Raw genomic sequence first — 13,900 nt, forward strand, 5'->3', positions numbered from 1 at the left:
AATGGAATAAAAAGCTGAGACTACAACAAGAGCAGACATCAGAGCTTGGTTTTCCAACCTGATCCTCTGCAAGAGAAACCTCTAGGTTCCAGTATTTTCACCCAGTGATGTTTATGCGTTATATCTAGTGATTCTTAAATACAAAACCACATAAGGTAACCTTGAGAAGAGGGAGAGCCTTGTGTGTTCTCCCACCTAGTGCTCTGCCTCTTCTGGCTGTATGATAAAGTGTTCAGAGCAAGACAAAGAAAAAGTAAAGTATTAATGTAGAAAAGTAGTAGCTGCCTTTGTAGAATCTAAAAGTACTTAGGGTTTTATTCTCTCCCTTTGGTATTAACAGAGCATTTGATAATGCAGAACTTATATTTAAGCAAGAAATACAAAATTCTCTGAAACATGTTCTGGAATTCATTTTCTGGTTATGCTCTTGTAGTTTTAAAACCAAGTAAATGCACCATACATTACTGTTTTCTAAACAGACAATTCTTAAATTACATTATATGGAAATGCTACATAAGTTTTTTCTAGTTCTTAAAAAGCTTCCATAAGAGACAGCCTATGTCAAGATGGGTTAAATCAGTCTTTGGTGTTTTAGCTGAAGCAGATATGATGTAAGTGAAACATAGTCCATGAATATTGAGAACTTGCATGGAACTTGAAGTTCTCCACCCCTTACTGATTCAGATCTCTTTATTTTCTTTCCCAGTCTCATTAATGGAAAAGGGCATATGTGTATTTCCCTGCTGTCAGCCTCTCAAAGGCTTCTGGGTACTCATGAGAGTATTTTGATAGCCTTTTTTCCTTTGATTCCTGACTACTCTCACCATTCCATGTAGTTAATTCCCTGGAAGAAATGCACTACTGCGAGATTTCAGCATCAAAAAAGCTTTTATTTTAATGCCATAAGAAGGGAGAAGCACCTCCTGGCAAGCAGATAATTTTGAATTGAAAAATTAATAAAGTTCTGCTTCCTCAAAGATGAGATCTCTCACCATCTTTCTATGATCCAAGTGCCTTCCTTCATGGGTCACCTGAGTTCATGTTGAGTTATAAATGTTTTGGGAGCTGACAGAAGTACATTACCTTGTCTCTGGCAGGGAGGATATTTCACTTCCCACAGAAGTTTCTATAAAGTCTCTTTGTTTTGATTTTGAGAGAAAATACTTCAAGTTAATATTTCTTTTAGAGGATTGATGGTTTCTGTCTGTAGCATTTTGTTTTCAAACATAAATGTTGCATGTGTAGAAGTTCAGTACATGTTTAAAGTTCCTTGGAGCAATACCCACAGATTGATTTCAACATAAATGATGCAATTTGCTTATCAGATTAAGTGGTTATTTGAATAAAATAGAGAAAAATATCAAAACCTGTGGCTTTTGGAGTCACTCTTTTAATCCAAAAGATAGAGAGGAAATGGCTAGTATTGCACTTCATTGCAGTTCTTTGCATTTCTGTCTTCTTTAATTTGTTTCCCTCATGGAATCAATCTGTGGCAGGGACAGTAGATTCTAGGTCGCTTTACTTTGAGGAGAAAAATAACATGATGGCTTTGTAAACTTAATTCCAGAATAAGCAAAGTGAGTCTTAAAACCACATATCACATCATCTTGGGAAACATGGAACAAATTGACTCAAGACTGGTAGTACTAGATGAAGTCATTATACATATAGTGATGGTCTGGATTTTGGTGGATATTGCTAAGAAGTACCTCAACCATAATCCTTGTTTTGTAGTATGAGAAACAAATAGCATGCCTGAGTGCTTTTCTTTCATATTAGCCTATCAGTATTGGTCCTTCCCATGGATAGGATGGTGCCTGATTGGCCTAGGAGGCTGTTTACTTTTTCACTGAAATATATTCAGAAGAACACCAATATTTGACTTTTAAATTTCCCACTTTAGAGCCTCTGGCTTGCCAGTGCTTTTGGCTTGTCATGGGCATCCCTGTATAGTATAGTAATGTATAGTGTCATCAGACTCCTGCCAGCTGTGTTATGCATCCATGATGTGGAATGTACCAACATGAGTATTTGAAGATGTTGATAAGTGCCACTTCAAGAACAACGAATAATATTGAAATGGTACCATAATTAAAAGTAGTAATGAAGTGTGTATTTTAGACTCAGCTGCATCAAATATTGATTTTAACTATACTTCTTTTTTCTTTCATCATCCTCTGGAAATTTTCAGTTTAAGAGTCAATACCATACATCAGTTTTGGTGATCTTAGATCATTTTCTTTGTGATACTAATTAAGACAGAAATAAACTCATCCTGATTTACTTCTTTGTTGTTGTCATATTTTATTCGGGTTTTTTTATCGTAGGAACAATCATTATCACATAGTTACGCTGATGTGCCATTCTTACTGTGATTATTAAAGGAATAGGATACCTTTTTACACTAAGTAAATAAAAGTAAAACAGAAAACTACCAATTTTGACTGCTTTCCACAGGCACAGAAAAAAGTAGTGAAAGGGTTTTTTTCAGGGGTTAACTGATGAACTTTAATTTTCTTTTTCTTGCCAGCTGTCTCTCAGTACTTGATTGCTTTATTTCTCTATTTTCAGTATCTAGTGATGGACTACTATGTTGGTGGTGACTTGCTGACACTTCTCAGTAAGTTTGAAGACAAGCTTCCTGAAGATATGGCTAGGTTTTACATTGGTGAAATGGTGCTTGCTATACATTCCATACATGAGCTGCATTATGTGCACAGGTAAAATACCTTCTTTTTTGGCAAAATATACAAGTACAGTTATTTGAAGTTAAATTACAAATTTACTGCTATGTATACAAATTCACACAGTAGCCAAAAGCAAACTACTATAGATACATGCTTACTTTATGCTGTATAATAGCTGTATAAACTACTTTATTTTAAATATCAAGTTTTAATGGATTAGTATCAGAAGCAGTGACATTTATCTGACTAACCTTTTAAGGTCTGTTCTATTTTTAATCAGGGCTCTTGACTTATTCTCAATTCACTTAATAAATATTTATCTGCTTTTGTCCAAGCAGCCTAGAAGTTCAAAATAGTTTGAACTTTCTACAGATGTTTAGACATTCTGCAAAATTTATGCACAGTAAGCCCATCAGTCATCTACTTACCTGAGATCATCCTCAGACAGGTTTTCTGATCAGTGGGCATGTGCTGGTCTAATTGTTTTTGCACACAAGATGTGTATTCTGAATCAGTGGCTATCATCAAGTAAACCTAGTTTGTGGTTGGTAGTAGCTGTACAGTTAAAGGTCAAAAAGCATATGGAATTCTCAGCTATGATGCTTTGAACTCTTCTGCTTGCATTTTGATTGCTGTTTTAAAAATTGAAGAGATGTTTAAACTCTCTAAAACTCCTGTGAGTAAATGTGTACAATATTTGGGGATTTAAAAATGTTACAGCCTCAGAGAAGTTCACCAGAGGCACCATTACCATCAATTTCCAAGGAAGGTGGCCTGACTTACTGGGCAGCTGAATCTTTTCACAGGGCTGAATGCTGGTCTGTTGTGGCAATAGGAGTGTATGGCTCTGTGGCCAAAACATGCCCTTTGAACAGGGTGTGTGCCAATGCCCAAGAAATTACTGCTTGGCAAGTGAAATGGATTAGGACGAGGCATTATTGCTCTGGAGAGGGTTTCAAGGACCTTTTAAGGGCTTATATGACCTGTTAGCTGCAGATAGGAGACAGTGGAGCTCAGAGAGGAGGCATTAAGCCTTTTTGAACCACAGTACTGGTCCCTGAGGCAAGTGAGAGCTGCATGCCAAGCAGAGATTGGCTCATGCTGCAAGTGCCACTGTGAGCAGTGCTCTTTAAAAAACAAATTAGTGTATAGTTGTATATTAGTTTTTACAGTCCCCTGCAACTACTGAGCTTGACTTGTGGTTGTAGAATGTTGACAATATCTGGAACTGAAATGTATGGAATGAGTTTAACAATGCAGAATTACTGATTATTTTTTGGGGAAGCATAGTAACATAGTCCAATTTTCTCAACACATATTTTTGTGTATTATCACAAGTAAATACACATTTAAATTTATGTAGACAGGCATAGATTAGCATTTATTATTTTGTATTAATACTGCTAACAAGCAGCAGTATTAGTGACATTTCAGTAATTAATTTCAGAGCATTAGCCCTTGGTTAAAAAAGGTTAATTCAAGTTTGTTTTGGAAAAATGTATCAAATGTACCTTTTTTAAATCTGTCATGATTTTTCTCAAAACTGTCAAGTGTGAAACTGGAATTCAGCACCTTAAAAATCAGCTTCCACATCTATGTAGCAAGGTGCATTAGAGCATCTTATTTTTATTTACTCCTAGTAATTCTAGTCTCAGATTAAACTGAAGGTGTTGTATGGTTTTTAAGCTTTTCAACACATGTAGTAATATTTGGAAAACTTCACATTTGAAAAGAAACACAGATTTTATGGTGCAACAAAACTGGTGGGTATAAGGTTGGTCAGGGGCAGAGAGTCATAAATAGTACCAAAAAGTGTTTATATCATTGGGTAAGATTCTATGTTATTTTGATGCAAGATTAATCTGTACAAGCAGGGTAGAGATTATGTTTAAATCCTTTCACTTCTATCTATTATAACAGGGACATAAAGCCTGATAATGTTCTTTTGGATATGAATGGCCACATACGACTGGCAGACTTTGGGTCCTGTCTGAAAATGAGTGAAGATGGCACAGTATGTATGAAGCTACATTTATTTGGGTTGCTGATAGTGGGGCATTCTAAGTGAGTTGCTGGTTTTAAAGAGATTAGACATCATCAGTGTGTGCATCAGGGATGTGATAGACTGTGAACTTTCTGACACGCTAAAAATTGAGGGTGCTTTATAACTCAGCATACTTAAATGCAGTTTTGAAATCTTCATCTCCTTATTTTACAGGCTTCTAACTTTTTAAGTTATCTTTTGCTATATTTTTTTGGTTTTCACTTTTTCTTCTAATGACCATTTGAGTCCAAGGGGTTAGGGTGAGTCACCATCCCTGTAGGTATCAAAAAGATGTGCAGATGTGGTGCTTGGGCACACAATTCAGGTGGACTTGTCAGTGCTCAGTTAACAGTTGGACATAATGATCTTAAAGGTATTTTCCAACCTAAATGATTGTCTTGATTCTGCAATTAATAAGCAGTTTGTTTTATATGCCTTTGACAACGGAGCAGTAACATGATGGTAATTGGCCATCTTGTGCAGCAGATTGGATTTACCTCTAAAAGCTGAATTGCTTGTGACAGGTTTTGTTTGTTTTGCCTCATTTAGGGCACTTCCAGGGGTGCCAGTCCTGCCAAAATATGCCATGCAGCATCATTCACTGGTTTTGGCACAAACTTATGTCTTGTTGATGTTCTTTAGTCATAAAATGCCTGTCAGAGCTTTACCATAAAAAATGTAAAATGAAAGAGCCATTAGAACTGAGAACCTATTCCTAGAGGTTAGTCTGCCCTGATGGTCAGGGCTTTCCTACTACTTGTGCACAGAGTAATCTCTTCACCTTTTTCTTGTAGTACATCCAGTTGCACATTAGGCAATAAACATTTGACTGATTTCTGACATAATAAAACTTACCCAGGAAATTTGTTCTACAATCCTCAAATGGAACTGTAAAATTCAGGGGTAGGACCTGGTCTCCCTACTTATTCATTTTTCATTTCAACTTCTGGGCAGTAAATTGCAATTTTAAAATATAAACAGCCACAAAGGCAAAATATATTTTGTCTTTCTGCTTTCACAGTATCTGTGATTATTTTGGGTTCCTACTGTGTTCAGAATAAAACATATCAACTGAATTTATGTAGCAGTAGAATGGAACTTAATCTTGGCAGTCTTTGTTACTTTTTTAATATTTCCTTTGTTATGTTGCTATGAATTTATGAATCTCTTCCTTCTCCAGAACCATGTTGGGGAGTCTCTGTCAGAAATACTAGTGTTTGAATAAAACAATTGCTGAGAGAAACTGGAAACTTATGAGAATTATGTTTGCCTTATTTTTAAGGTACAGTCATCAGTAGCAGTGGGTACTCCTGACTACATCTCTCCTGAGATATTGCAAGCAATGGAAGATGGAATGGGAAAATATGGGCCAGAGTGTGACTGGTGGTCACTGGGTGTCTGCATGTATGAAATGCTGTATGGTGAAACACCCTTCTATGCAGAGTCACTGGTGGAAACCTATGGGAAGATAATGAATCATGAAGTAAGAGCTGTATTAAATCTCTTGTGTTCTGAGCTTATGTTTACAGAGAAACTTATCACTTAAAGATATTGAAGAGATGGTAGTTGTTTGCTGTTTCATAGTATTTTATATTCATGATGGTATGTTGGTTCAGGTATTAGGAATGTTATCTTCTCTGAACTGCAGAAATGTAATTCTTTGACAAATTGAAATTTTTCTCTAAATGCTGTTTTTTTTGTTGGAAAATCTAAGCAATCATCACAAAATCAAAATTAAAATCTGCTCCAGTTTCTTCAGTCTACAGTATTTTCAGTTGTTAGTGGTAATTACACTTTTTAGATCTTTGTTTATGATAATAGAAATATTTTTAAATGTAGATTAGATTTTGGTAAGAAAAACAGGTATTTAACCTATATATTAGAAAAATACATTCTTAAATATGACAACATAAAGAATTGACTAACATCATGGGGTTTTAAGAGTTGAAATTAATTTAATCTTGAGGAGTACATCTCCAGGAGTGGACCTCTGACTAAGAATACCCAGTCTATCTTTATTGTATGAGCTTTAATATATTGTAGTGTGCAAAAATCGTGGTATGTTTTTAAAAAAAAGTTTGCTTTTCCTAACACAGTTATTGTAATCACAGATCAAAAAGACCTGTTTTAAAGAAATTGAAAAAATATTTTTTACTTGAAATCCAATTTAAGACAAAAAAAGTATGTCACTGAATGTATTGAATTGTGCTCTGTCATTACTCACTGTAACTAGAACAATATTTAACTATTCATTTTGAGTTTTAGTGGTGTAGTTTAATGACTTTTTTGTAACTACAGTTTTAAGTTTTGAAATTAATTCCTTCTCTAAAAATTTCTTCATTTGTTTTCTTTTCTAGGAACGATTTCAGTTTCCATCCCATGTTACAGATGTATCTGAAGAAGCAAAAGATCTTATTCAGCGACTGATCTGCAGCAGGGAGCGTAGACTGGGACAGAATGGAATAGAGGATTTTAAGTCTCATGCATTTTTTGAAGGACTTAATTGGGATAACATCCGAAACCTAGAGGCACCTTACATTCCAGAAGTTAGCAGTCCTTCTGACACCTCGAACTTTGATGTAGATGATGATGTACTAAGAAATCCAGTGAGTCTTTGTTTTTAGATGTTACTAATGGAAGTATGCATCCTTGCTGCACCGCAAGGTAGTAGTGAGAACTTACTTCAAAATAAATAAAGAGATGAAAAATAAGTCACTGCAAATGTGAAAAATTCAAGTTTTTCATCTCTTGGCATTTTGTGTTATCAGAAATCAGGAGCTGCTTTTTTAAGTGGTAGCACTTGCCAGACCGCATTACTGTTACGTGGTCAAAGTTAAAACATACTTAGGTAGGGAAAAAGGCCTCTTAGTTGCCCTTTCAGTTCACCTTAACAGGGAGCTGGTATTTGTATTTATGCTTTTTCAAAGATGAAAAAAAAACCCTGTCTTTACAAATACACATATATTCTCTGTGTAGATTGCAAGCACAGCTGTCCAAGTGAGAGGACTCGTCCTGCTACTTCTCCACTGACTTAAGAATCAGGAGGCTGTTTCTTGAAGTAGGGAACATTGGTGTTGCACTCCTCCATTTGTGTTTCTTGTAGTTTACAAATGGTTCAGGATGAGTAGAGAGCTTTTGTGGTATTTTTTTCACCAGTTTGTATTCCAAGAAATGGAGAGCTTTTGGCATGTTTTTCGATTACACGTCTGACAGTAACTAGAACAGTAAGACTAACAGCATGCATTTTGGTGCCAGGTCACTTTTAATTAGGAACTTGAAATTTTGGGTTTCCTTTTACTGGCTGCATTGTGCTTTGAACTTGTTGAAATGCTGCCCTTTCAAGTGCCAGTTCAAGAGGCTCCGAAATTCAAGTCATTCTATTAGGCGACCTAATCTGAAATAAAGCTTGTCCAGGGGCAGTGGAGCATAACTGCCAATTGTCAGTTGGTGTATTAAGAAAAATCTTTCCATTAGCTGTCTCTCTTTTAGCTGTTGAGGCTCAATGAAATGCCTTTCACTCTGTATGGGTTCTTTCTTGGGTTTTCATGCACATTGTTTTCATGCAGGAAGTGGTGCCACCAAGTTCTCATACAGGCTTTTCTGGATTGCATTTGCCATTCGTTGGGTTTACATACACAACTGACAGGTAAGCAAAGGATATGTTTTATAAAGGAAACTTATTTCCCAAATGCAGCTAGTTCCTGGGAATTCTCATTTTTATAAACATATAGAAAGGTTGATGTCCATAGGTGTACATGCAGACAATCTTTTATTCCTTGTTTGTTTTTCTCGAATGTCTGAACATATTTTGATCCTGTTTGCCAAGATTAGGTGCTTTTATATTAAATACTTTATGTATTTGAAATGAAAGAAAATCAAGGGACTAGATGTGTCAATTGCAGCTCCTGCATTGAGAGGCTGAGAGCAAGTCTTATCCACACTGGACATCTGCCAGGAGCTGTTCAGGATTATCTCATTGCTCCACTGTCCTGCTGATAGACCAAGTTAACACAGAGGGTTCTGAGCATGGACAAAGTGGCTCACTTTGCATGTCTTTGAAATGGCCTCCATCTGACTTCAGAGATCTCTCAAACAATGCTTTTCTCTGATCTTAGGGTATTCTGACCTGTTTGTTATTCCATTATTTCTCTTTGCTGGGGTTTGTTACCCCATGAACCCAAAACATGTATGTCATCCTTTTCACAGTGAGATCATGTGAAAAATTAACTTAAATCCATCTTTGCCATGCTTTAAGCTAAACTTTTGGGGTTGTCCCTCAGCTATCTCAGTGCAGGTACACTTACCTGCTTCCATTTCTGCCAGGTACCTGTAACTTTGGCATGGGAGAGTTAACATTTTCAGTCATTCAGGCAGTTTGTGAAGCCAAGGTATATCTGCATCATTGAAGTCCTGCATACAGGTATCTTAATTCTACAGCATGCACAGTAGCTAGGGAATAATAACTTTACCCTGAGAATTGTCTCTACAGTAACAATTACTGCAATAATTGTACTTCTAAATTTAAGGTGCATATTTGCTGGAATCCCAGCATGTCCCAGCTATAGACTGCTGTGAGTATTTATTAAAATGTCCTAACTTATGTGTTTCTTTTCAGCTCTTTATCTGACAGAGGCACTTTAAAGAGTGTGCTACAGTCTGAAACTGTAACCAAAGATACGGATGTACAGCGAGAGTTAAAGAACACTTCACAAATAGAAGGCTATGAAAAGAAAATACGGAAATTAGAGCAAGAAAAGCAGGATTTGAACAGAAAACTGCAAGGTTAGTGATTTATATTTGTTTGGCTTCTTAGTTCTGCTCATTGGAATATATTCTATTGAAAATATTTTCCTTTTTTTTTTTTTGATTTTAAGAATCTACACAGACAGTGCAGAACCTTCAAGGTCCAGTGTGTGTTACAGCAAATACAAGCCGTGATAAGGAGATTAAAAAACTAAATGAAGAAATTGAACGGTTGAAGAACAAATTAACAGGTAAGCCTCTGGCATGGTAATTATAGTAATGCAATTTATTTTGCAATAAGTAGAATTAATGTTCTTGAGCTATTTAAAAAACAAAGGGTTTTAAAGCCTTGTTCAATATTAAGAGGCATTTCAGCTTTTTCCAGATGAGTGCTTAACTAATTCTTCCATTTGCTTGGCTTGATAGCACATACTAGCATGAGAAGTCCAGATTGTGATGAATTGTGTGGATGGATTCAGTTAAATATTTTGTGTGATATTTGTTTCCCTAAAAATCTCAGGAGATCTTGTTGTCTTACTCCTGCATTTGGGTAGGAGTATTATGTTAGAGACGTTTTACTTGGAAGCAGGTGTAAGAGACAGGAGATAGAAGTCTGCTCTTTAGTAACATAAAGGAGTAGATGGGGGATGTGTAATAGTAGTTCACATTGAAATATTTCTGAGCTTCTGCTCCCTTTGTGTTTCTGTGTTTGGTGATGCATTAATTAGGAAGCACTGAGCATTGCAGAAAAACAAATACTGGCATCTGTCCTGAGGGAAGACTGACTCACCCATATCACTGAAAATCTGTTGCTTGACAATGCTATTAGTTTATCCATGCAAACCTCCTGTTAGCACCTAATTTTTAAGTGGGAATCAGTGATAAACAAAATGGTAGTTTTGAATCCTAATAACTTGGCTGAGAATTTTATAGAGGCCTGTATAGTGTGAGTTCAGATGCTAAGTTGCTGATGCTGATTTTTTTAGAATATCTTTTCCCAATTTCGTTTCACAATATATTCTTTTTGTAGGTGTATGTACTGCAAAAATTAGCTCTGTTCTCCTACACAGATTATCTTCCCCAAAAAAAGCTATTTTTGTGTATTATGAAATTAGGTTTGAGTCACAATAGTTAGATTAATGTTCTGCTTTTGCAAAGGGTTCAGGTTTATCTAGTTCTTCTACCAGTGATGTCCTGTTAAATATAAATTCTAATAGTGTGTTCTTATTTAAAAAGAACTGGCATTGGTTCATGTAGGGTGGGAGAAAATTTGTTCTGAAGTGGGGAAAGGAACAATACTTCAAACATTATAACTGCTTATATCCTGAATACTTGGATCTATTTTCCTGTTCTGCAACAGATATCATTGGAATTTGAGTGAGACAGTTATTCCCTGTGAGATTTCATATTTATTTGTTTAATAGAAGTGATAATTAAAACCAAATGGAGAATGGCAGTTCATTTTTTTAGAATTGGTAAGACTGAGCAGGAGTATATAAAGGTGGCTATGTTGGTTTTTTTGCACTTAAATAATTTCAAATCAGATTTGTTTATTTGTCTTTGAAAGTAAAGTGAGAAGAAGCTGCCAGGAGTATGGTCAATCAGGTCTCGGGGTCACCTTGTGCAGGATAGTATTTCTTTCCCAAGCTGTTCATTAGTTCTTACCTAGAAAATGAATGGTCCTTGCCTGTCTTGCTGGATGCACTAATGACTGTTGCCTTTTTGTTGCATAAGGAAAACTATTTAGGAAACACATTACTAGAACTGGAATTGGAACACTTCAAGTTTATTTTATGATTTTCTAGGGCTAGAAGTTGTGTTCCTCAAAAACAAAACAAAACATTGTGCTAAGGCTTTTTGACTTAGGGATCACAATATTTGGGGCTGAGAACAATAAAATTATTTTGAGTTATCAATGTCCCAGAGTTACTTTAAACAGTCTTAAATGGTGGGAATAGGAAAGAAGCTGATTTTCCCAGCAAAGTGATGCTGGTTTGCATGAGTGATGTGGTATGTTTTATTGTTGTTAATTTGGGACCTGTTGCCTTTAATATGTATTAATCTACAGATATAAGCAAATTGGAAGCACAGCTTGCAGATGCAGTGGCTTTTCGACAAGAACATGAAGACTCCATGCACAAGCTGAAAGGACTAGAAAAGCAGTGCAGAGTACTGAGGCAAGAGAAGGAGGACCTTCACAAGGTACTGATCCAAAGATAGGTAGTTTTTTAAATGGTTGTGTAGAGTAGTTCTAGAACAGTTCCATTGTGATTGCAATTTTAGTGTTTTAAATGCTGCTTTTTAACACTATGTAGAGATCTTAGGGAACCTGTTCAGCAGTACAGTAGCTTTCCAAAGTATCACACTTCTATTTTTTGGAAGTTGATGGGCTTCTTATTTCAACTGTTTTCTGCTAGGTGAAACAAACACCTAAAGAATGATTTTAATTAATCCGTTTAATTATCCTTAACTATTTCCGTAGAAACCTGAGGGCAATCAAGAGAGACTTCAGAGTCTTGGGATGACTTGTTAAGGGGTCAGGAACACAAGTGTTCTCCTCTATTCTTCCAGTTTCAGGGAATGATGAGGGAGGAAACAGACCCAGCAGATACCTGGCTGGTATCCCTGGCAGAATTACAGAGTTTTTGACTGTGGGTCAGTTTACATGACACCAGGCCCTGCTGGTGACATTTGGGGTACAGCTGTCTATTTAGGGGGAAAGGATGTTTGCACAGAAATTAGCAGGGCTCATTGAAAGAGCCCACTTACTCTTTTTTATACCAAAAGGTTAATTATTGCTTAAGGCTAATGATGACTTTTATGCAATCATTGAATATATTTGCTGTGTAAATTTTCCCTTTGTTTGCTTACTAAAATTTAGCAGTATTTCAGTTTTAAGTTGGCAATATATTTTGTAGTAAAGTAAATGGGGATTTGCATATACTACCTACCACTTTCAATAATAGTAAAGAAAGCTATCTGTATTGGAATAACTAGTTTTGCAAAAGTCTACCAGCCATATTGTTCCTGAGCATTCATATGGATCCAAAAGTAGTACCTGGGTCTGAATTTCTGGGCTGTTTATACACTAGACTTTAACTGTCTCTCTTCTGTGTGTTAACCACTGTAGGGATTATTTGCCAGAGTGTATGAGTAGCAGAGTGTATGACTATGCTGCTTCTGGTCTGAGCACATGCTTTTTGGGAATTTAATCTTCCTGCAATGCTCCTACTAATGGCAGAAATTTTTAGAATTCCCTTGTACAATATATATTTATTTTGTTGTGTCATTCTGCTCCTTTTCTTATTTTTTCCTCCCACTCTCAAATGATTTTATGTCAGACATTCAGTTTGTATTTTAATCCTGTTAATTTTTGTGAACTACTTTCCGTAAAGGAAATAGTTTTCGTACTTTCAATTAAGTATTAAGAGTTTCATAATTTGTTTTAAGGAATCTTTTTCAGTCTTCTGAAAAATCTCAAATTTGCTGCAGCCCCTCAGTGCTGGTACAATGTATTTAATGTTGCTCCTGAATCTCCTCTCTTCTGAAGCATTCCTTTAAACAAGGTTACAAATGTGCAGGTACATGGTGGTAATCTAAAATCAAGTTATTTGGAAGTGAGGTGGCCTTGTGTAGTCACATTTATAAGAAAGACTTCTGGGATACCAAAGGTAGCTTTGGAGCTGCCACACTAGAAGTAATGGCTGTCTTTGTATGTCACTGCAGCTGCTTAGCTAAACAATTGTGTAAATTAAGAATTAGAAATCTTTAGTAGTTACATGAGGTGGTCAAAACAACTTTATTATGTTTTCCAAGTTTCTTTCTTCTTGGAAAGAATATATGGAGTTCAAATTACTCTTTTCTTATTATATATATATTTTTTTAAACCAGCAACTTGTAGAAGCCTCAGAGAGATTAAAGATGCAGTCCAAAGAGCTGAGGGATGCCCACCAGCAAAGGAAGCTGGCAGTGCAGGAGTTCTCCGAGCTCAGCGAGAGGATGGGGGACCTGCGCTCCCAGAAGCAGAAGCTGTCCCGGCAGCTTCGCGACAAAGAGGAGGAGTTGGAAGTGAGCATGCAGAGAATCGACGCGCTGCGGCAGGACGTCCGAAAATCAGAGAAGATGAGAAAAGAGGTAGCTTGATAAAATAGTTTGTACTCCTGTGTTTCAGCTGCTGCTCACCCTGTACCTCATATGTGATTGTATGGAAAAATTGGGAGCGTCTTCTGGGGATTTTTGTGGGGGTTTTATTTGTGCTCAGACTGATTTGAATCTTGAGGAAAGTATTCTTGCTCTATGCCCCGGTTGTTAGTTCTGGTGTTTTGATTCTTGTAGAGTTTTGACTCACAGTCAGCTTGAAACCTATAAAGCTCAGTGAATGTCTTCATGTGCTCTGAGGTTTTTTTAACTGAATGTTTCTCTTCAG

The 13,900-nt window shown here is 36.4% G+C and overlaps 1 protein-coding gene across 11 annotated transcripts in view; it reads left to right on the forward strand.

The window, feature by feature from the left end:
- The window catches only part of CDC42BPB (CDC42 binding protein kinase beta), a 90,736-nt gene that overhangs the window by 46,380 nt on the left and 30,456 nt on the right, over nt 1-13,900 (forward strand). For all 11 annotated transcript variants that reach the window (XM_021541356.3, XM_021541357.2, XM_021541361.2 and 8 more), the window contains exons 5-13: nt 2,572-2,720; nt 4,608-4,701; nt 6,014-6,214; nt 7,089-7,337; nt 8,298-8,377; nt 9,347-9,513; nt 9,606-9,725; nt 11,543-11,676; nt 13,366-13,608. In XM_021541356.3, coding sequence (XP_021397031.2) covers nt 2,572-2,720; nt 4,608-4,701; nt 6,014-6,214; nt 7,089-7,337; nt 8,298-8,377; nt 9,347-9,513; nt 9,606-9,725; nt 11,543-11,676; nt 13,366-13,608 — 1,437 coding nt within the window. The remainder of the gene's footprint in view (nt 1-2,571; nt 2,721-4,607; nt 4,702-6,013; nt 6,215-7,088; nt 7,338-8,297; nt 8,378-9,346; nt 9,514-9,605; nt 9,726-11,542; nt 11,677-13,365; nt 13,609-13,900) is intronic.

This window comes from Lonchura striata, chromosome 6 (assembly GCF_046129695.1).
Source record: "Lonchura striata isolate bLonStr1 chromosome 6, bLonStr1.mat, whole genome shotgun sequence".
In the NCBI taxonomy this organism is placed as follows: domain Eukaryota; kingdom Metazoa; phylum Chordata; class Aves; order Passeriformes; family Estrildidae; genus Lonchura; species Lonchura striata.